The sequence below is a fragment of the Chlorella variabilis genome, assembly GCF_000147415.1.
Source record: "Chlorella variabilis unplaced genomic scaffold CHLNCscaffold_6, whole genome shotgun sequence".
NCBI classification, from domain to species: Eukaryota; Viridiplantae; Chlorophyta; class Trebouxiophyceae; order Chlorellales; family Chlorellaceae; genus Chlorella; species Chlorella variabilis.
The window spans coordinates 989802-1008849 of NW_005435082.1; the positions used below are offsets into that span (position 1 = coordinate 989802).

General features: G+C 69.0%; 4 protein-coding genes across 4 annotated transcripts in view; 1 reads left to right on the forward strand and 3 right to left on the reverse strand.

The window, feature by feature from the left end:
- Nucleotides 1-1987: 1987 nt before the first annotated feature.
- On the reverse strand, nucleotides 1988-5529 carry CHLNCDRAFT_21762 (hypothetical protein; the record flags this gene model as incomplete). The annotated part of the gene is made up of 9 exons (XM_005849266.1): nucleotides 1988-2599; nucleotides 2772-2882; nucleotides 3114-3223; nucleotides 3394-3448; nucleotides 3539-3750; nucleotides 3871-4237; nucleotides 4481-4546; nucleotides 4756-5098; nucleotides 5168-5529. 9 exons carry the CDS (start codon nucleotides 5527-5529, stop codon nucleotides 1988-1990), a joined length of 2238 nt encoding a protein of 745 aa, XP_005849328.1.
- A 1849-nt stretch (nucleotides 5530-7378) lies between these two features.
- On the forward strand, nucleotides 7379-10933 carry CHLNCDRAFT_48185 (hypothetical protein). Its single transcript, XM_005849064.1, has 10 exons — nucleotides 7379-7465; nucleotides 7579-7658; nucleotides 8075-8185; nucleotides 8447-8528; nucleotides 8756-8836; nucleotides 9062-9141; nucleotides 9402-9471; nucleotides 9708-9803; nucleotides 10054-10136; nucleotides 10496-10933. Exons 1-10 carry the CDS (start codon nucleotides 7423-7425, stop codon nucleotides 10595-10597), a joined length of 828 nt encoding a protein of 275 aa, XP_005849126.1. The 5' UTR covers nucleotides 7379-7422; the 3' UTR covers nucleotides 10598-10933.
- Nucleotides 10934-15477: 4544 nt separating this feature from the next.
- CHLNCDRAFT_143708 (hypothetical protein) lies at nucleotides 15478-16178 on the reverse strand (the record flags this gene model as incomplete). Its single annotated transcript, XM_005849267.1, has 4 exons — nucleotides 15478-15497; nucleotides 15662-15761; nucleotides 15851-15931; nucleotides 16038-16178. 4 exons carry the CDS (start codon nucleotides 16176-16178, stop codon nucleotides 15478-15480), a joined length of 342 nt encoding a protein of 113 aa, XP_005849329.1.
- An 810-nt stretch (nucleotides 16179-16988) lies between these two features.
- Nucleotides 16989-19048, reverse strand: part of CHLNCDRAFT_56101 (hypothetical protein) — a gene marked incomplete at its 3' end in the record, with an annotated part of 4186 nt that continues 2126 nt past the window's right edge. Inside the window, exons 7-13 of the mRNA XM_005849268.1 lie at nucleotides 18789-18852; nucleotides 18519-18604; nucleotides 18259-18341; nucleotides 17970-18098; nucleotides 17667-17793; nucleotides 17382-17475; nucleotides 16989-17194 (exon numbers count right to left, since the gene is read on the reverse strand). Of these exons, the coding sequence (XP_005849330.1) occupies nucleotides 16989-17194; nucleotides 17382-17475; nucleotides 17667-17793; nucleotides 17970-18098; nucleotides 18259-18341; nucleotides 18519-18604; nucleotides 18789-18852 (789 nt within the window). The remainder of the gene's footprint in view (nucleotides 17195-17381; nucleotides 17476-17666; nucleotides 17794-17969; nucleotides 18099-18258; nucleotides 18342-18518; nucleotides 18605-18788; nucleotides 18853-19048) is intronic.

A 19048-nucleotide genomic window follows, 5' to 3' on the forward strand; every position in this document is an offset into this window, starting at 1 on the left:
GGCGGGGCAGAGACGAGTGCATAGCTTCCGGCGCCGCGCGTCCTGCGCGCTGCGGCCGCCGCGGCTGGCGTCACACCGGCTGCACCCCCGCCCGCTGCTGCCTGCAGCGCAAGGGCGGGGAGATGGATGCAAAGCTGGTGGTGCAGAAGACGAAGAAGTACCTGGCAGCCATCGGCGAGAAGTGAGGGAGGGGCGGCGGCGCTGCCTGGCGGCGGCGGCGGCGGCGGCGGAGTGTGTGTGTGTGTGTGTGTGTGTTTCTGTCTGTTTCCTGACAGGGCATCACCGGCTGGCGGGCCGCCAACTTTCGACCGACCCGGCCGCCTGCTTGGCTGCCTGGGCGCGTGTGTGTGCGTATGCGCGCAGGATTGAGCAGGAGGCTGTGGGGGACGAGGAGCTGCGCCACAGCCTGTGGGAGTTTGTGAGTCACTACACAGGTAGGTACACAGGTGGTGGGCGGCCACCCACGGTACCGCACTTATTTTCCGCCCTGCCCCTGCGCTGCTCTCGGGCGCCCCGCTGTCGCATCCTGCGGCCTGGCCCTCCATTCGCCCCTCTCGCCCTTGGCAAGACTACTGCCCCGCCTGAGCCGGCCCCTTGTGCTGATAGCCTGCGCGCACCCTGCTGCTTGCCCCCTGGCTGCTGCCCCCCCTGCAGAGAACCAGGAGAGCGGGGAGCAGCTGGAGCACCTATACGAACGCATGAAGCAGCACCAGGACCACCACCCGCCACGCCACCACGCCGGCGCCGGCGCCGGCGGCGGCAGCGGCGGCAGCGGCAGCAGCGCCGCCCCGCCGGCAGCTGCCACGGTGCAGCCGCCGCCGGCGGCGCCCCAGGAGGAGGGCGGCGGTGGGCAGGGCCTGGCGGCGGTGGCGGTGGCGGCGCCGCAGGCGGCCGTGCCGCCGCAGCAGGCGACGCAGCAGCAGGCTGCTCCCAAGGCCGAGCCACAGCAGGAGGCGGCGGCGCCGGCAGCGCAGCAGGCGCCCGCTGCAGCCGTGCCGGTGCCGGCTGAGCCGCCGCAGGCACTGGCTGGCGTGGCCGTTGTGGAGGTTGCGCCTCGGGAGGTGCAGCCGCCTCCCGCGTCCACAGACGCGCCTGTGCAGCCGCCGCCTCAGCCGCCACAAGCTGTGGCCGCTCCGATGGACGTAGATGTTGCTGCCGTGCAGCAGCAGGCTGCCCTCTCGCCGCTGCAGCTGGCCTTCGAGCAGCTGGCCCCGGCGGTACTGCAGGCACCTGCCGCCGTGCAGCAGGTGATCGGCACTGGCCGGGAACAGACGGCGGCGGCCCCTGCGCCTCCCCAGCCGGCGTCCCTGCCTGCACAGCCCGCACCAGCGGCGGCCGACGGGGCTCCAGCTGGTGCGCAGGGATTGGCAGCCGGCCAGGCCGTGCAGCTACCGGAGGTCATGCAGGCCGTGGAGGCCGCCCTGCTGGCGCCCAGCGGCTTTGCGCCGCCTGCCCAGGCGCCTGCTGTGCCGTTGCCGCCGCCAGCAGCAGCGGTAGCGCCGCCAGCAGCGGCAGCGCCGTTGCCACCGGCGGCAGCAGCACCATACGGCGCAGCGGCGTCTGGCTACGAGCAGCAGGCCCAGGCGGTGGCGCAGCAGCCGGCAGCCACGGCGCCAGCAGATCCCACGATCCAGGCTGGGCCATCCGCGGCGCCTCAGCAGCAGTACCCGCCTCCCCCGCCGCAGCCCTGAGTAATCACTAGCGCAAAGTTGCCCCTGCCTCCCCGTGTTTTGCATGTCACTGTGTCGGTGCCTCCCTGCTGCTCCCTGCCTGCTGTCTTCATCACTTGCCACAGCGAGTTTAGTTATCAGTGTCAAAACAATGCGGTCAGCAGCAAGGGATGGACCCATAGGGACGTTGAGACGGTGTCAGATTGCGTGTGCGTGGATGCCAGCCTGCCAGCCTGCCTGCCTGCAAGGTTGCGCAGCCCTGTGCCTGCTGCACAGCCCTGTGCAAGCCTGCCTGTCGCACATGGCCCATGCCCCCCTCACATCAGCTCCCAGTCCTCCTCCCTCAGCGCCTGGTTGCACTTGGCCGCCAGCACCAACACCGCCTCCAGCCGCTGCGCCTCCGCCGCCCGCGCAGCCGCCGCCTCCGAGTCGCTGCGCCCCAGGGTGGCGCCGCCACCGCTGGCTGGCGCGCCTGCGCCGCAGGTACGGCGGCAGCGGCAGGGCATGTGTGGCAGGGCAGCGGGCGGGGCGGGCAGAGTCGCCGCCCAGCTGCCACCCTCCGTGCTGGCTGTGCCAACGTGCGGCCCCACACAGCACAGCAGGGAGGCACTTCCTGCTCCGCCGCTTGCACACCCAGCCGGCCGCCCACCTGGTGCGAAGTCGCGGCGCAGGTTGGGCGACAGCTTGAGGCACACCACGCCGCCATGCTCGGTGCCCACCAGCAGCACGGGGTGGCGGGCGTTGAAGGCCAGCTTGGTGAGGCGGGCCTTGCGGGTGACGCGCTGCACGCAGGCCGCCGCCGCGCGGCTGCGCGCCAGGTCGAACACGTGCACCTTGCCCGCGTCCGTCACGGCGGCAAACACGGTGGCGGAGAAGGGCGCCCACGCCACGTCGCCCACGGGGGCGCGCAGGTCGAAGCTCAGCACGGGCTGCGGGCGACGGGCGGGGGCAGGGGCAGGCAGGGGCAGGCGGGTGATATGCCTGATCAGGCGCAGGCTCGCGGGCAGTGTGCATCCTGCCCTGCACGGTCTGCTACCGTGCTGCAGCCCAGCCTCAGCAGGCACCCGCCCTTCCCCCAGCAGTTGGCACCTTTGGCAGCACCGAGTCCCAGAGCTTGACTTTCCAATCGGCGCCGGCTGACAGGAAGGTGCGCGGGTGCAGGCCGTTCCAGCGCACCGCATACACGGGCAGGCGGTGGCCGGGCTGGTAGGCCTGCAAGGGGGGGGGCAGGGTTGGGGTTGCCTCCCTTGCCTGGCTGTCGGTGGCTGCTCGCATGGTCAACCAGCACTGGAGCTCCAGAGCTCTCCCTGCTCCTCCTGTGCCGTGCCCATGCCGAGATGCCTATGCGTCTCCACACGCGCAAACACACCACACCAAACTTAACCTGGCCACCGCCACCACAGCCACCACCACCACCACCACCACCCATCATCCCTGCCCCACCTGTAGGTATTCGCTGGAGTAGGCTGTGGAGCACTTGTACAGCGACCCGTCCTCGCTGCCCACAACAAACAGGAACTCCTGCTCGCGGTTGAAGTCGAAGCAGCAGCCGCCTGCAAGGGCAGGCGCGGCAGCGCAGGGGCAGTGCGGGGCTGGGACGACCCATGGTTGCGGGCCGGAGCTTGGGGGGCAGGCAGGCCAGGGCGCGACGAGAAGCCGCACAGGGAGTGCGGCGCTCAGTTTCAGGGCCAGGGGTAGAGCAGACTGCCGCAGCAAGGCATACCTGCAATTCCCACAGACCCGCTCTCCTCCTCCGACCCACCGCTGCTGTCCGACCGCTGCTGCTGCAGCTGCTGCAGCGGCTGCGGCTGCGCCTGCGCCTGCTCCGCCGCCGCGGCCGCCGCGGCCGCTGGCGGCAGCGGCGGCACCAGTCGCTCCCTGGCGCGTAGGGTGCTCAGCTGCAGCACGTCCTGGTGCGACAGCTCGTTCTTGTTGACGGTCCAGGCCGTGACGCGGCCGTCGGTGCTGATGCTGCTGAGCGCCAGCTCGTGGCTGTGCGTGCGCTGCCAGCACACCTGCCACACAGGGTCGCTGTGCTTGCCGCTGCGGGGGGTGGACTGGTACGCCGGCTTGTCGCCCGCTGCAGGCAGGCAGAGGGGAGTGCAAAGGCACAGCAGACAGGCACATGAGGACAAGACAAGGAGCTCTGCCATGCTCCTCAATTTGTGTGTCATGCCTGCGTGCGGCGCTGCAGCATCACCCCTGCGCAGCTTGCCTGCCCGCAGGTCGAAGATGACCACGGCGCCGTCGTAGCAGCCCACGGCCAGCAGGCTGGGGTGGTCTGGGTGGAAGTCCAGGCACATCACCCCCGCCGCCGTGCCAAAGCTGAACTCTGGCTGCCCCGGGCTCTTCAGGCTGTAGCAGCACACCAGGCCGGTGGTGGGGTTGAGGAAATCGAAGCTGCCGTAGCCGACGGCGAAGAGGTCGAAGTAGCGGGGGCTCCAGCACAGCGCGGTCACCGCGCGGCGCTTGACCCGCGGGCTGGTGAAGCTCTCGCCCTTCTCTCCCCACAGCGGCAGCAGTGTGCCCTCCTCTGGCGCCACCGCGTCGGCAGGGTCATCCCAGTACTGCGCAGCAGGCCGGGAGGTAGAGGAGGCCATGGCAGAAGGGAGGCAGGGTGAGAGCGCAGTGGGGACCAGGTGGCGGCACCATGGCGAGGGCCAGCCGGGGAGATGAGGAGGCACATGCAGTGGCATGCGACACAGAAGCACAGGCGGCTGGAATCAGGCTGGGCGCACAGCCAGGCTGCTATTCCATCCCGCCACGTGGCCGTCCGTGCATGCCCTGCCATCAGGCAGCCAGGCACCCACCCTGAAGTCCATGGCCACATCCTTGAGCAGGTTCTGCTGCACCATGCGCTCCACCAGGCAGGCAGCCTGCCCCGGCAGCGCCGCCAGGCCGTCGCCGCCCCGCAGGTCCTGCAGCAGGCCGACATGAGCGCAGGTGAGCTGGGGCTTGATCATCACAGGCACAAGGGAGCGGGACCAGGCCCTGGTTGGTACCCTCCCTGCCACCCGCCTGCCATGCCATGCCACGGGCATCCCAGCTGCCCACCACCCGCCACCGCCAACCACCACGCGATAACCCTACCCACCCACTGCGCGGGCGCCAGCGCAAGCTCCGCCGCCCGCTGCGCCATGGCCGCCGCCGCCTGCTGGTTGCCCTTGCGCGCCACCTGCGCCTTCTGGCGCGCCAGCTCCTCGGTCTGCCGCTGCCGCTCCTGGTCCTGCACATACGCCTCATAGATCTCCCAGCGGGAGCAGGAGCCGGCGGTGACGGCGGTGGGGGGTGGCTCGGTCCTGGTGGCTCTGTCGCGGGGCGGGTGGTGCCCCGTCTGCGCCGCCCGGTCTGCAAAGTTGAACTGGTTGCGCAGGCGGGTGGTGGCCGCGTCGTCATCCAGGGCGCCAGGTCCCAGCGAGGCCTCGCTGCTCAGCGGCGCCGCGCCTGCCCCAGCCTCGCTGGCCCGCACGGCGGCCACCCCCGTGGCGCGCCGCGACTGCTGCTCTGTGCCGCGCCGCGAGCGCGCGGCGGCGGCGGCGGCCTGCGACTCGCGCCGCCGCTGCCGCGCCGCCTCCTCGGACTCGCAGTGCATGAGGCAGCCGCCCAGCGCAAAGTGCTGCAGCTGCTGGTCGATGATGGGCTCCGCGCGGTACCCTCGCTCGCGGAAGCTGTACCGCACCAGGTTGGCGGGCGCCGTGGGGTTGCCCGCCGTCAGCGACCGCCCCACCTCCTCCTCCAGCTCCCCGGCCGACAGCGCCAGCTGGTTGGCGGGCCGCACCACCTCGCGGACGGGCTGCAGGCAACGGGCAGGGATGGGGAGAGGCAAGGTGCGCCGCTGCAGGTGAGGAGGCAGGGCCATAGGGCGGCCATGCAGGCTGAGCGGCTCGGCACACGCCAACGCCTCTGTGCATCCACCAGTCCGTCCCCTGCACCTTTTAACCACCACGCACCATGGCATAGTCGTCAGCTGCTGTTGCCAACGCGCTTGCAGGCGTCTGTTGCTGCGCGCCCGCTGGCACCGGTGTCGGCGTCTTGCGCGGGTCGGCTTGGCTGGACCTGCCCTTGGATGCTGGTCGGCCCGCCGCTGCAGTCTTCGAGGGCGAGCGTCCCCGCTCTGCTGTTGCCCCTTGGGAGCCCTGCAGCAACGGGCAGCAAAGGTTTAGTGGTGCAGCGACGATTGCCCACGCTTCGGGTCACGGCGCTCCTGCTGGTTGTCCCGATGTATTCACCTTGCGCAGCAGCGGCATGCTGCCGCTTCTCCCCGCGTTTCGACACCTCCTACTGCCGGTCAACTTTTGCAGCAGAGGCTCACTCCGCTTTTCAAACCCCGTGGGCAGTTTGCCACCGGATTTAGGCAATCCCAAGCTCGCTCAATTGATGTAAGCTTGGGCAGAGAGCCGGCTGGCCTGCATCTTTGCCCTGCTGGCAGTGTGCCCTTCATGGCAGTTCAAGGCTCTCGGAGCCTGGAACACAAGTCCTGGACCATTGGAAAATTCACTGGGAGCACAACCTTGCCAGCCGCTGCCTCCGATGCTTTGCCGCAGTGCAGTGTGCAGCAGGCTTGCCCGGCGCAGCAGCTTTGCGCCAGGAGCCGGCAAGCGAGGCCTGTCGAGCGAGACCCAGCCACCCCCTGGCGCCGGGCAGCCAGGTGAGGGCCGCCAGGCGATGGGCTGCCGTCTGGCGTCTGGCGCTGTTCCGCGTTCCTTGCAGGGTATTGCTCCTGCAGCAGCCTCTCACTGTGTGTGCTGCCTGCAGGATTTAACCCTGAGGAGCCGCTGCCGCCACCTCCCAATGTGTTTGCGACAGTGGGTGCCATGGGCGCCGGAGGTGAGCCGTCCTCCTGCAACACCGCCCAGGCTGGTGTTCGCTGAATCGAGTGCCTGACCCCGCTAGCCAGGCCAAGCAGCCCTGCAGGCATACCCTCGAACCACCCCCTGCATCTGCGCCTGCCCCTCTCCTGCGCTGCAGCCATTGGCGCCGTGTTCATCGCTGCGGTGGGGGTGTGGGGTGTGTTCAAGATGGCGTTCTACGTCGCGTCAGAGACGGGCAGGACCATGAACGCAGACAAGAAGGAGCCAGGGGCAAGCAGCAGCAGCAGCAGCAGCAGCGCCAGCGGTGGGGTGGCCACAGGCCAGCCACCCCCGGCAGCAGACGTGAAGGCGGCAGCGGCGCTGGAGCCGAGACGGTTAGGTGCAGGTTGGTGCCCACGGCTGCCACTTGATGCGGCAGTGCGTGGACTGCAGACATGCATGTTCTTGCTTGGCAGGCGGTGTCTTGTGGATCCCTCAGCCATTCTGCGGCGATGCCTGCAGGAGCGGCCCCGCCCAGCTTTGCAGCAGCAGGCCACTGGATGGGCACAGCGGCATTCGGCGGCAGCTGGCGCGCGCCGCGGCAAACATGAGCTGCGTGGTGCGTAGTAACGCGCAGCCAAGAGGCGGGATTTCACTCTGCTCGTGGCACCGCTGCAGTTCTGCAGCCACGGCTTCTTGACCTGTTCGCTGCTGCTTCTCCACATGCCTGTGCCTGCGGCGGGTCCCGCCGCCTGCCGCCCGCTACCAGGTGCTGCTACACATTTGCAGCCCCGATCTTTTGCAAACACTCCATCAGCTCGCCTGCATCTGGCAGTGCAAGTGGGCGCTCCTGCTGCGTGCTTTGCGTTTGGCTGGTTGGGCTTGATCCCTCTCACGCCTCCCGCCGCCCGCCTTCCGCCCCTCGCTCCTCCATCCTTTCTCGGTGCCCTACAGCCGAAACGATGGCTCCCGCAGCCTTCACCAGCCTGGGCACCAATGCGAAGGGTGAGACGCCGGCACGTCGCGATCGGCCTGCCCCGCGTTGCACCAGTCCTGGCAGACCCCAGGGTTGCTGTCGGGGCGCCTCCCCGACACCCCACTGCCGCTCCAACGTGCAGAGCTGCTGTATGGCGCCAAGACGGGCAAATTCCAGTATGAGAAGGTCCTGAACCTGTCCAGCAAGACCGCCGATGGCGTGGTGAGTGCGCAGCGGCACGATAAGGACAGCGGGTGGGAGGATGACCGACCTGTGCTGGGTGCCGTGGGCTCTCCGAAGCCCATTCGGGGCCCAGCAGGCCGGGGATGGCATGGGTGGGATGTAGGCCGCACGTGGAAGCGGCCATCAGCTTGGGTTTGGCGCGATGGGCCCGGGCGGGCCGGCGGCGGCGGGCGGCATCCACCGGAGCAGCCCGCTTCCCGCCTTCACCTCCCTGCAGCAGCAGGCCAGCTGCAGCGATGCACAGCACTGCAGGGCGCGGTGCGGCTGCCCATGGGCGTCCTCGCCCCCGCAAGGCGGCGGCTGGCGCCCCGCAACTGCCGGGGCCTGCCGCCGTGCCCGCCACCGCGGCACGCCGTCGACCCGCCTCCTGCTGCGCCTGCCGGGGCCGCCTGCAGGACTTCAGCGTGACGGCGGTGGGCAAGGATGACAAGCTTGAGATGGCGCTCAAGGCAGCCTATGCCGCCAACAAGTACAATGTTGTGGCCACGATGGGGCAGTCGGGCAAGGTGCGGTGGTGATGTGGTAGTGGGCGGCGGCGGCGGCTGCGGCGGCGGTGGCAAGCTGCGCCACCCACCTCCCCAGGGCCCCTGCTCGCTGCTGTGCCAGAGACGGCAGCAGCAGCGCGGGGCAGCGGCCTGGCGGTGCCGCACTGTGCTGCTGCAATGCTGGCAGCGCGGTGGCTGAGCCCAATGTGGGCGCACACGCACCCACCCACCCACCCAGCGCGTCGTCACCCGCCTGCCTGCCTGCCTGCCTGCCTGCTGCAGCTTGCTGTGGCTGTGTCCTACAAGGAGCTGGCCCCCGGCCTGAACCTGGGCATCGCCGGCACCGTGCCCGACCCCGACTCTGGTGGGTGGGCGGGCAGGCGTGGGCGGCAGGCAGGCTGGGAGGAGGGCGGGGCGGGCTGGGTGTGGGGACGAGAGGGGGCAGGGTGGTGTGTGGGTGTGGGTGTGGGCAACGACCTGACGGGCAGGCTGGTCAGGTCGAGAGGGGAGGTTCAAGCTCCGGTCGGCGGCTCCTTGCAGGAGGCAACACACACAGGCTCACCCTCCCTCCCTCCCTGCCGCTGCCTGCAGGCAAGCTGTCGGTTGACTACGCCAACACCCACGCCAACCTTAAGTCCTTGGGGGCCCCTACCCCCCCGGCCCAGGGGGAAGGTGGCAGGTGCGCCCCCCCGGCGGAGCCCGGGACCCCGCCCCCCCCCACCCGCCCCGGTGGCTGGGCTCTTCCCCAACAGGTTGTGCCCTCGGTTGCTCCTTCGGTTGCCCCGCCGGGCATTCGGGGCTGCCGCCTTCGGTCCGCGCGCCGCCGCTGGCCCCGGCTCCGGGTGTGATGTTGTTGCGCGCCTCCCGGGCCCCCCTTCCACCCGTTTCCCCTGCCTGCCGCAACCCACCCCCGGGTTGAAGGGCTGACCGTGGGGGGCGAGGCCTCCTACGACACAGCCAAGTCGGCGGTGACCAAGGTGGGGTGGGGGCGGCGGCGGCGGTGGTGGTGGGAAGCGAGGGAGGGAGGGAAGGAGGGGCCGCGCGCGTGCTGGCGCGTGTGTGGGAGGGGCCTGGTGGCGGGGGGCGGGGGCCGCGCGCTGGCGAGTGTGGGTGGCACGCTGGTGAGCACGGGGCGTGGCTGCTGCTCCTCGACCTCGTCCCATGCATCCACCGCCCACAGCCCGGCCCTCATGCCCAGCTCCCCCCGCCTCCCCCTGCCCTCCCAACTCCCCCGCAGTGGACGGTGGGCCTGGGCTACACAGCGTCCGACTACCAGGCGGCGCTGCTGTACAACGACAAGCAGGCTGGTGAGCTGGGGGTGCGGGTGCGGGTGGGGGGTGGGGGGTGGACTTGCGTAGCAGAGGCGCGCGGCCTTGCGTCATCGAGCATGCTCGGGCCGCGGCCTTGCGCCACGGAGCGTCCATCCCATGGGCTGGGGCTGCGCCCCCGTCTGTCGATCCCGGCCACGCCATCGTCTGGCTGCGCGCCTCGCGCTCGCCGCTTTTGACCCCCCCACGCCCGCCCCGCGCCCCTGCCGCCGCAGCCACCGCGCTGGTTGCGCACAAGGTGACCGGTGACACCACCATTGGCGCAGAGGTGGTGCGCGACCTTGCGGCAGGCACCACCACCTTTGCCACCGGTGAGCCAGCCTGCCCGTACTCTGGTCTTGACATGCCTGCGGCCGGTGCCTGCGTGCACATGGTTCTGAGTTGCGGTTTGGGCAGAGCGCGGGGCGTCTGCGCCCTGCCGCTGCCGCCGGCGGCCGCAACGGGCGACGCTCGCGTGCGCTCGCTTCACTGCGTTCTTCAAAGCTGCCACCCGACGCCCCATCCTCACCCCTTCACTCCCGCCTGCTCCGCCCCCTCCCCCCACCCTCCCCCGCCACCCAGGCGTGTCCAAGCAGCTGGAGGGCGGCGCCCTGACCAAGCTCAAGCTGGACAACGCAGGCATCGTCAGCGTGCTGTACGAGCAGGTGGAGGCAGCTGAGGGGACCCGGTGGTCGAGGGCGGGGCGGCGGCGGGGCATGCGCGCGCGTGTGTAGTGTGTGTGTGTGTGTGTGTGTGTGTGTGTTGTTTGCGATTGTGGTGGCGTGCGCGGCAGGGTCAGCGCGGGCTGCCGCCAGCCCTGCCAGCATGGCAGCACCGCACCGCTCGCCTCTGTCGCTGGCGCCCGCCCTCCCCTGCCTGCCCGCCTCGCCTCCCTCTGGCTCCAGCCCTCTGCCCTGCCCGTCCCTGCCCACCTGCCTGTCCCCATCCCTGCCCGTCCCTGCCTGCCTGCTGCCCTCTCCACCTCACCGCCCGCCCCTGCCCACTCGCCCCTCTCTGCCTGCAGGAGCTCAAGGCCAAGACGCGCCTGGCGGTGAGCGGCCAGTTCTCGGCGCTGGACCTCAACAAGCCGCCCCGGTTCGGCTTCGGGTACGACATCAAGTACTGAGGATGAGGAGGTACATGCAGCAGTACAGCAGTACTTGCAGTGCGTCGGCGCATACACGCGGGACGGACGCACCGGTGCCCCGCGGCGGCGGCGGCCCGACGGTGCATTGCGCGCGGCCTGCCGCCGCCGCTCTCTGGCGCTGCGGGGCAGGCCACCCCACACATCCATCTTCCACACACCACCCGTGTGGCATACGCCCACTCTGGCAGCACGCAGCAACACACGCGGCGCGGCGGGCGCCTTGCCTGCCGCCGCCGCGGATTTTGACGTTCTTGCGGCTTTGTTGTGCTCCCCCTCTTTTCACACACAGAATGCAAATGCAAACGCCTGGTCGGCTGCGCAGAGAGGGCAACCAAGAGGTGGGGGAGCCTCAGGTGCAGCCAGAATCCGAGTCGGGCAGGTTCAGCGTTCAGCCTGTACCGTGTTGCTGCCAGTGCCGCTGCAGCTGCCCCGCAGCACTCAACCTTGGGTCCCGGCATCCTGCCCGGCCTGCTACCCCTGCCTGGCCCGCTGCCCCTGCCTGTGGCGCGGGTGGTACTCCTCGCACACGCCTGCCTCCCGGTTCTGCTTGGCATAGCTCGCCACCTGGCTGGCCACCCCGCCTGGCAGCACCTGCATGGGATGCGGGCGGCGGGTAGGAGCAGGGAGCAGGGCGGCGGGCAGCCCCCCTGTGCCAGGCAGCTTCCCTGTGCCAGCATGTGCGCGCGCAGGTTGCAGCCGCGCGATCCAGCTGGCCGGCACGCGACCTGCCATCTGCAGCGCCCCTTGCTGCCCTCCACACACACACACACACACACACACACACACTCAGAAACAGTCGAGCCAAAGTGGGCCCCAGGCCCCCCTCACCCCCACCCCACCCCACCTGCCCATACAGCGTGCTCTCCGCAGACTGCAGTAGCGCCGCCGCCTCCTCCGTGAACGCCCCCGCCTCGATCACCCGCTTCATCGCCAAGTCCGCCTTGGCGGCGGCGCTCTGCGGGGCGGGGGGCAAGTCGTGCGCGTGTATGCCTGCATGCACAGGCAGCCCAGCGGGGGTATGGCACAGGGGTCCGGCGCCTGGCCGCTGGCGGCGCCACCCCGGCCCGGCCCACCATCATCTTGCTGGCCAGGCCGCCCCTGCGCGTGCGCCCCAGCTGCTCTCGCTCCGCCGCCGCCGCCGCCGCTGCCTCCTGCAGGCTGGGCAGCTCCTCTGCCGGCATGCAGCGGCAGCGGTATGGGAGGGGCGCAGCACCATGGGAGGGGAGCAGAGGTTGGGCCGTTCCCGTCCCGTGACATGCCGTGCCCCGCCAGGCCCTCAGAAGCAGCCAGCGCCCACCCGCAGCCAGGCCCATCTGCTGCACGGCGGCAAAGCTCTCCCGCAGGGTGGGCTGGTCCGTGAACCCCGCCTCCACGTTGGCCTGCGCCGCCTTCTGCGGCACGGCAGCAGGACCGTGGTAGCGGGCAAGCGAGCTGCAGGCAACATTGGACCAGCAAGGCGGCGAGCGGGCGGCGGGCGGCCGCGGGAGCCGAGCAGGCACCCCTGAACCAGCAGAGCGGAGCGGAGGTCGCCCTCCATGGCGCCGGCCCACACCCCGTCCCGCGCGCCTGCACCGCAGAGGCAAAGCCGCCCTTTGGCACGTGGCCGCCGTGCATGCGCGCCTCCTCCGCCTCCACCGCCCGCGCGTCGGCCAGCGTCACGGGGCTGCCGTCGTCCTTGAGGAAAGGAGGGTCCAGGTCTGCGTCAGGCGAGGCGGCGGCATGCGGCGCGGGGGAGCGCTGGGTTGATTCAGGCGGTGGCGGCCGCGGCAGCGCTGCCGCCTGCGGGCAAGGCAGCGGGCCGTGCCTTCTGCCGGTGGCCGCTCCTGCAGGTGCAGCTCGGCCTCGTCCTGCATGTGGAGCTGCCTTGGACAACGCAGGTGGTTGGGGGCCTGAGGCTGGGTGAACGCCCTGCTGCTCTCTCCTTCACTGAATTGTGATGCCAATGCTGAGCACCCTGAGGGCCTGCCTGACTGATGTGACGGGCTACCTTCTGGAAAGCAGGAAGGTGCCCTTGACATGTCATGCCAAGGTTAGGTTGCTGCCTTGGACGTGCCTCCCTCTTGCCCCCTCGACCCCCCCAAGACACGCAACCAATGTCCACATCTGCAGCTGGCGGCGGCCCGGGCCCCGGCCCTGCGGGCACCTTCAAGAGCATGCAGGCGCCCGTGAAGGGGCCCACCGTCGCTCTGGCAGTCCTTGCGGGAGGTGGGGCGCGGCGGCTGCAGCTGGCTGGCCTGCGCAGCCCGGCACCCGTGGAGTGCATCGCCTGCTCGGCACCTATCGGGCGCGCTCCCGTCGGCAGCCAGCCTCCTCTGAACATCGCTCCCCTGCATGCATGCTTTGCAGCGGCGGGCATCTACGTGTTCTGGGAGATGCGCATCCGTGCCGGCAAGAAGCTGGGCCACACCCCCAAGACGCTCGAGAAGGCAAGGCGGCACCGCCCCCCGCTCCACCCGCTGCGCTCGCAAGGACAACCCTGCATGCTTTGCGTACTGCTGGGAAGGATTACAGCCTGCCCAAAGCAACAGCAAGCTTGGAGTCGCTCCATCGGCCTCAAGACGGGAGCCAGCGCTGGGTAGCCAGCCGGTGTGCCGCTTCCGCCTGCCCGCCCGCAGGAGTGGCAGCAGGCGGAGGAGGCGCGGCTGAGGCATGCGCCCTTCGAGGCCACCAACCCCTCCAAGTTTGCCTTCCTCAACCCACACAGGTGTGGCTGGCGACTGGCTTGTATTGGCTGGCGGTTGCGCATGCGGTCGCCAGCCTGGTCCAGCACCCACTCCCAAACATGCAGCACACAGATGCACTCCCGGTGTGGGGCTGCGGCTTGCAGGCACGACATCCCTCCCAGCAAGTACATCTCTGTGGAGTGATGGGCTGAGGCGCCTGGGCCATGGAAGGTGGACTGTGCGCCCCTGCTGTTGCTGCAGCTTTGCCGCCTGCGTCTGACAGCGGTGTGATGCTGGCTCCACACAAACGTGGAAATTGCAACAATACAGCGGTGAAAGGGGCACGCCAGCTGGCTGGAAGGTGGCAGCAGCCAGCACACTGGGGCAGAGCCTACTGGCAACCAGTCGCTGTGTCGTGGAACAGCACGCACTTCCTTGTGCGCGGGTCCCACTCATGTGTTTGCCACTTGCCGCAATCATCCCCTGGGCAACCATTCCTGCAAGCCTCCACGTGCCCGTTGCACTTCATGCACCCCGCCACGCGGCACTTCTTGCAGACACCATTCACCGCACCCCAGCCTTCGACGCACCGCAGGCAGCGCCCGTTGAAGCCTTTGCAGCGCACGCATTTGGCGTGGGCTCGGCACTGCAACGGGGCAGGGGGGCGGGTGCCTGCTGTGGGCAGGGGGGGAGAGAGTTGCAGCAAGATCGTTGGCCGAGCAGCAAGGCGGCCCACTCACCCTAACACACTTCGTTCGTGCTGCATTGGGATACAGTCGGAATTCGCTGTCAAAGCCACACTTCTGGCAGCGTGACACATTGTCATCACAACTCACACAGTCTGGCACCTTGCACTGCATTTCAGCACCCGCGGCAAGGAAAGGTGTGGGTGGATGATGCCTCCCTCCAACACGAGCATGCTACTCCAGTCAGTGCAGCGGCAGCTCCGTGCTGCACACTGGAACCGCTCACCCGCTCGCAGTCCTTGCCAATTCGGAGGCGGCCCCAACCACACTGCTTGCACACGCGGTCAGACGTGCACACCCTTGGCACCAGCTGTCCCAGAGCCCAGGAGCAGCGGCCATCCTTCCTGGGGCAGCCACTGCAGCCCGGGCGGCACTGCACACAGACCAAACAGTGGCCAACCATGCACGTGGAAGGGAATGCCAGCAGCAGTACAGCAGTATGGGCCACCTGAAAGCAGCAGCTGGGGCGACCAAGGGGGGCCGTGCGGCTTGGAACCCCACCCCAGATGGGCAGCGCCATGCAGCAGCAGCCGTGCCATGCAGCGCAGCACTCAGCCGCGCTGCATGCGCCCCCCCAGCAGCGCACACACCGGCTTGCAGCGCCCGCCCACAGCTACATATGCATTATCATCGTATGTAAAGCTGTGGCAGTTGGTGCACTTGGACCAGTCGAGGGAGCAATCTGCGGCGCGCGCAAGGGAAGTGGCGGCAGGATGAGGCGGCTCAGCCTCCATCAGACGGCATCGTCTGTAACGTTCTCTTGGCAACTGCTGCTTTGGCCATCACCTGAGCATCAGTTCCTCCCTGCAGTGAGCCCATGCACAGCCGCTCAGCCCTTTACTTGAACACCCACCGTTGCAGTTTGGGTCCTGGCAGGGCACACACACGCCCGCACCCTTGACTCCGCCCATGCCTCTCATGCAGCGCCGGCAACGCGTGGTGTTGCCAGTGCAATCAGCACACATGTAACTCCAGTCCCGCTGAGCGCACTGCATTGCAGGCAGCATGGGTGACATGTCCGCTATGAATGGATGCTTCAACACACACAAGCTGTGTTCAGCCACCATGGTGTGCTGGCCAGCACAAGGGCCGTGGCATGCGCTGAACAGCCACATCAGTCCCGGCATGCCGGCCCTGCCACTCACCTCCACACACGTGCCGCCCACAAGCGTAGATCCCTCCATGCATGCGGAGCAGGCCCCCTTGGTGCTGCAAATGGCGCAGTTGGCTGGACACTGGATGCAGGTGGGGCAGGAAGGCATGGTGATTGTGATTGGGGATGGCACGCCTGCCGGCAATCGCAAAGCGCCAGAGCGATATTCCTGCCCACAGGGTGCGACTCCTCCAGACAAATCCAACCGCCGCTGTTACCTGCTTGCACTTGCCATTGCCCAGCAACACAAAACCTGGCTTGCAGCGCTTGCAGGTACCGTCTGGCCTGGTGCGTTTCTTATCGCACCCCAAAGGCGTCTGCAGGAGGGTGCCACAATGCGTACTCAGGGCGGCGCCGCAATGCGGAGCAGTGTGCTCATTGGACTGAGATGTGCAGGTTGCCCACTCGAGCATGGCATGTGACCTTGCCTCTTGGCACTGGCCGTTGATCATGACAAAGCTCTGGCCCCAGCGATTCGTACCCCATGCACACGCCTTGCAGGATCCGTCGCTGTTGCAGCCCAGCTCGCGGTCGCATGGGCCGCCGAATGCTGTGCAGAACTGGCAGGTCCCGTTTGGCGCCTGTGGCACCAGGGCGAAGCGGCACACGCCGGCTGGGCACGCAGGGGGCAGGCTTGCATGCAGGTGGCAGCGGCTGGCACATGCCTCACCAGGTACCGGTAGAGCCCAAAGGCGCATCTCACGCACCGCCTGTAGTCCGCATCGCAGTCGATGCACGCCGCGCTGGAGCACTGCACAGCGCATGTGCAAGCAGCAGGTGGGGCCACCAGGCACGACATCAAGCGGGGTCAGGTCAGCATCAGGTGCCCCGGCCTGTGGAGGATGTGCGATGCTCACCGGCACGCAGCGCTTGGGTGTGGCCGAGTTGAGGCCAAACTTGGCGGGGCAGGAGGTGCAGGATCCATCCTTTGCATCGCATGTGAGGCAGCCGGAGCTGCACTTGGGTTCAGCGGCGGTCTCCACAGAAGCCCCCTGCATGGAGATTTGGAGGAAGCGGTCCGGCAGTGGTGGGCACTGGCATCCTTCAGAGCAAAGTGGCTGTGCTTGGGCGAGCCAGGAGGGCAGGCAGGCTGAGGGGTGGCCTGCCGAAGGAATGGTGGCAGGACGAGCACACGGCGGGAGGTGCCCGGCAGACCCTGGTGGCGAGCAGCTCAGTCAGGCCAGTGAATCCGCAACCTGCTGTTCACCTGCGTGGATCCTGCACACATGCACATGCACAGCCCGCGTGTGGGTTGCATTGTGGGTGGAAGCGGCAACTGCAAGGGCCTGTCCTTGACGGTGGCAGCGGCGCCAAACCACAGCCCGCCGCCTCCACACCACCATCCCAAGCAAGGCCTGCACCGGACTCGGCCGCAGCGTCAATGAACGCTGCGCACGCTCACCGTGCGCGGCGCCGGCGTGGAGCAGCAGTAGGGCAGCTAGGCACAGTTTCGGCGTGCCGTGCATGAAGAGAGGGGCGGTCGAGTTTGTCAAACCCTTGCGGGCGAGTGAATTGATCGATTTCTGGGGCTCGGGGAGGGTTGAGGAGTGCAACATGCGCCAGTCGGCCTCGGTCCGAAACTCTCGAGTGGAAATCGGCATGGGGAGGAAGGAAGGCGCCGTTGAGCTGATCATTCCCAACGTGTGCATGCGAACCCTGGCGCTGATCCGGCAGCTTGTTACACGGCACAGGGCCCCAGCTCAACGTCAGCGCAGCCCCGCCGGGTGGCAGCGCGGCGCCCGCCTCGTTGCCTCGCCCCCCCTCGTGTGGACCAAGCACATCTTGCCGAGGCGCTGCAGGCGCCCCTGCTAGCTGGTGCTCATGGCCGCCCCACCGTCGGCCGCCGCCGCCGCCTTGGCTGCCGGCCGGTCCACCAGCTTTCCCTTGCCATCAAACGCCTTCTTGAAGGGGATGAAGTCGATGCCCATCATGAAGGGCTGCAGCGCCTCGGGCACCCGCACGCCATCCGCCGTCTGGTAGTTCTCCAGCAGGCAGCACAGCGTGCGCTCGGTGGCTGCAGGCCGGGCACAGCGGGAGGCAGGTGAGGTGGGCGGCGGCAGGCAGGCGAGGTGGCGTGTGGGATGCCGGGGTGGCGGGCGGGCGGAGCACAGCGGGCGGCCACGCAGCGCGGGGATGCGCCAGCCACAGGGAGCAGCCGGCGGCGCAGCGGGCACGGCCCCCGGGGCCCACACCCCGCCCACCCGACAGCGTGCCGTTGAGCATGTGCACATACTCCTTCTTGCTCTCGCCGCCGGGACCCTTGGCGCTGCGCAGCCGGATGTCCAGCCGCCGAGCCTGCGCCGCGTGCGGAGCGGGCGTCGAGACAGGGTTCTCAGGGAGGCAGCCCAGCCACACACAGGCACCACCACCACCGCCACCGCCACCACCACCACCATCCCTCCCCACCATTTCCCATGCACACCTCACACTCTCCCTCTCCCTCTCACACACACACCACACACACACGCGCCGCCACCCCGCCCCACCTGGTAGTCTGTGCAGTTGGAGCAGGACACGAGCTCGCGGTAGGCGCGCGAGGCGGGGAACCAGGCCTCCAAATCATACTTCTTGGCCGCCGCGTCGTTCAGCGCGCCAGACACGATGTTGACGACCCTGCGGGGGCGGTGCAGGCGGGGCAGGTTGGTGCCGAGGCGGGGCAGCCTTGATGGCACGCACACAGCCCGCACTCTCGCACCCGAGCACAAGCACAGCCACCCCACCCCACACACAAGCACAGCCCCCACACACCCCAAATACGCAGGCGCTACCCCACCCCCACCCTCAGGCACCTGTACGGGAAGCCCAGCGCCTGGTAGAAGGCCTCTGCGTTGGCGATCATCTCCTCCAGCGCCACCCAGCTGTCGTCGTCGTGCGGCGAGGCAATCACAAACTGCTCCACCTTCTCAAACTGGTGCACGCTGCAGGCGGCAGGCGGGGGGCAGGGGTCGGCGGGGCGCGGGGACCAAGCGAGCCCCTCCCTCCACACCACACACCCTACACACTCACAATCACACCACCAGCAGGACACCCCCCCACACACACACACATCACCGCCACCTCCTCCCCAGGCGCCCTCACCGGAAGATTCCCAGGGTGTCCCGCCCGTGGCTGCCAGCCTCCTTGCGGAAGCAGGTGGAGTAGCCGATGTACTTGATGGGAAGCTGCGGTACACAGCAGGGCACGGCGCGGCATGCAGGCATGAGCGCTTGGCGGCGGCGTGGCGCTGCCTCGCACGGGCGGGGAGAGACCTCGCCATGATCTCAACAGCAGGCCGGCTGCAGCCCAACCGTGCACCCGCGCAGGCACCAGGCCGCCACCAACTCCCGCACCGCCCGCACCTGCTGCTTGTCAAACCAGTCTCTGCGGTGCATGGCGCACAGCGTCTGCTCGCTGGTGGCGATCAGGTACTTCTCCTCGCCTTCGCCTGCAGGGACAGCACCGCGGGCAGAGGGGTGAAGGCGGGGGATGGGCCAGGGCCGGCAAGGCCAGGGCAGTCACACGGCCGGCGAGGGAGGGCAGCGGCCGACCAAGCCTGCTGGCCGGCGTCTGCCCCGCCCCCGCTGCCCCCCGCTGCAGCTGCAGGTACCATGCGGTACCGTACCGCCCACCTGTGACCTTGTACAGCTCCTCGTCGAACTGGCTCAGCTGCGCGCACTCAGCCATGACCGGCTTCTGCGGGAGGAGGAGGAGGCGGAGGCAGGGAAGGGGGAGGCGGGGACAGCAGCCAGCGCTGCTCAGGCGCAGCACAGTCGCGGGCTCCAGCAGTCCACCAGCAGGGCAGACCACCGGCGGTACCGGCGCGCCGGCAGAATAGAAGAGGCCATCCAGCCAGGCCAGGCCAGGCCAGGAGGCCAGGCCGGGCGCCCCC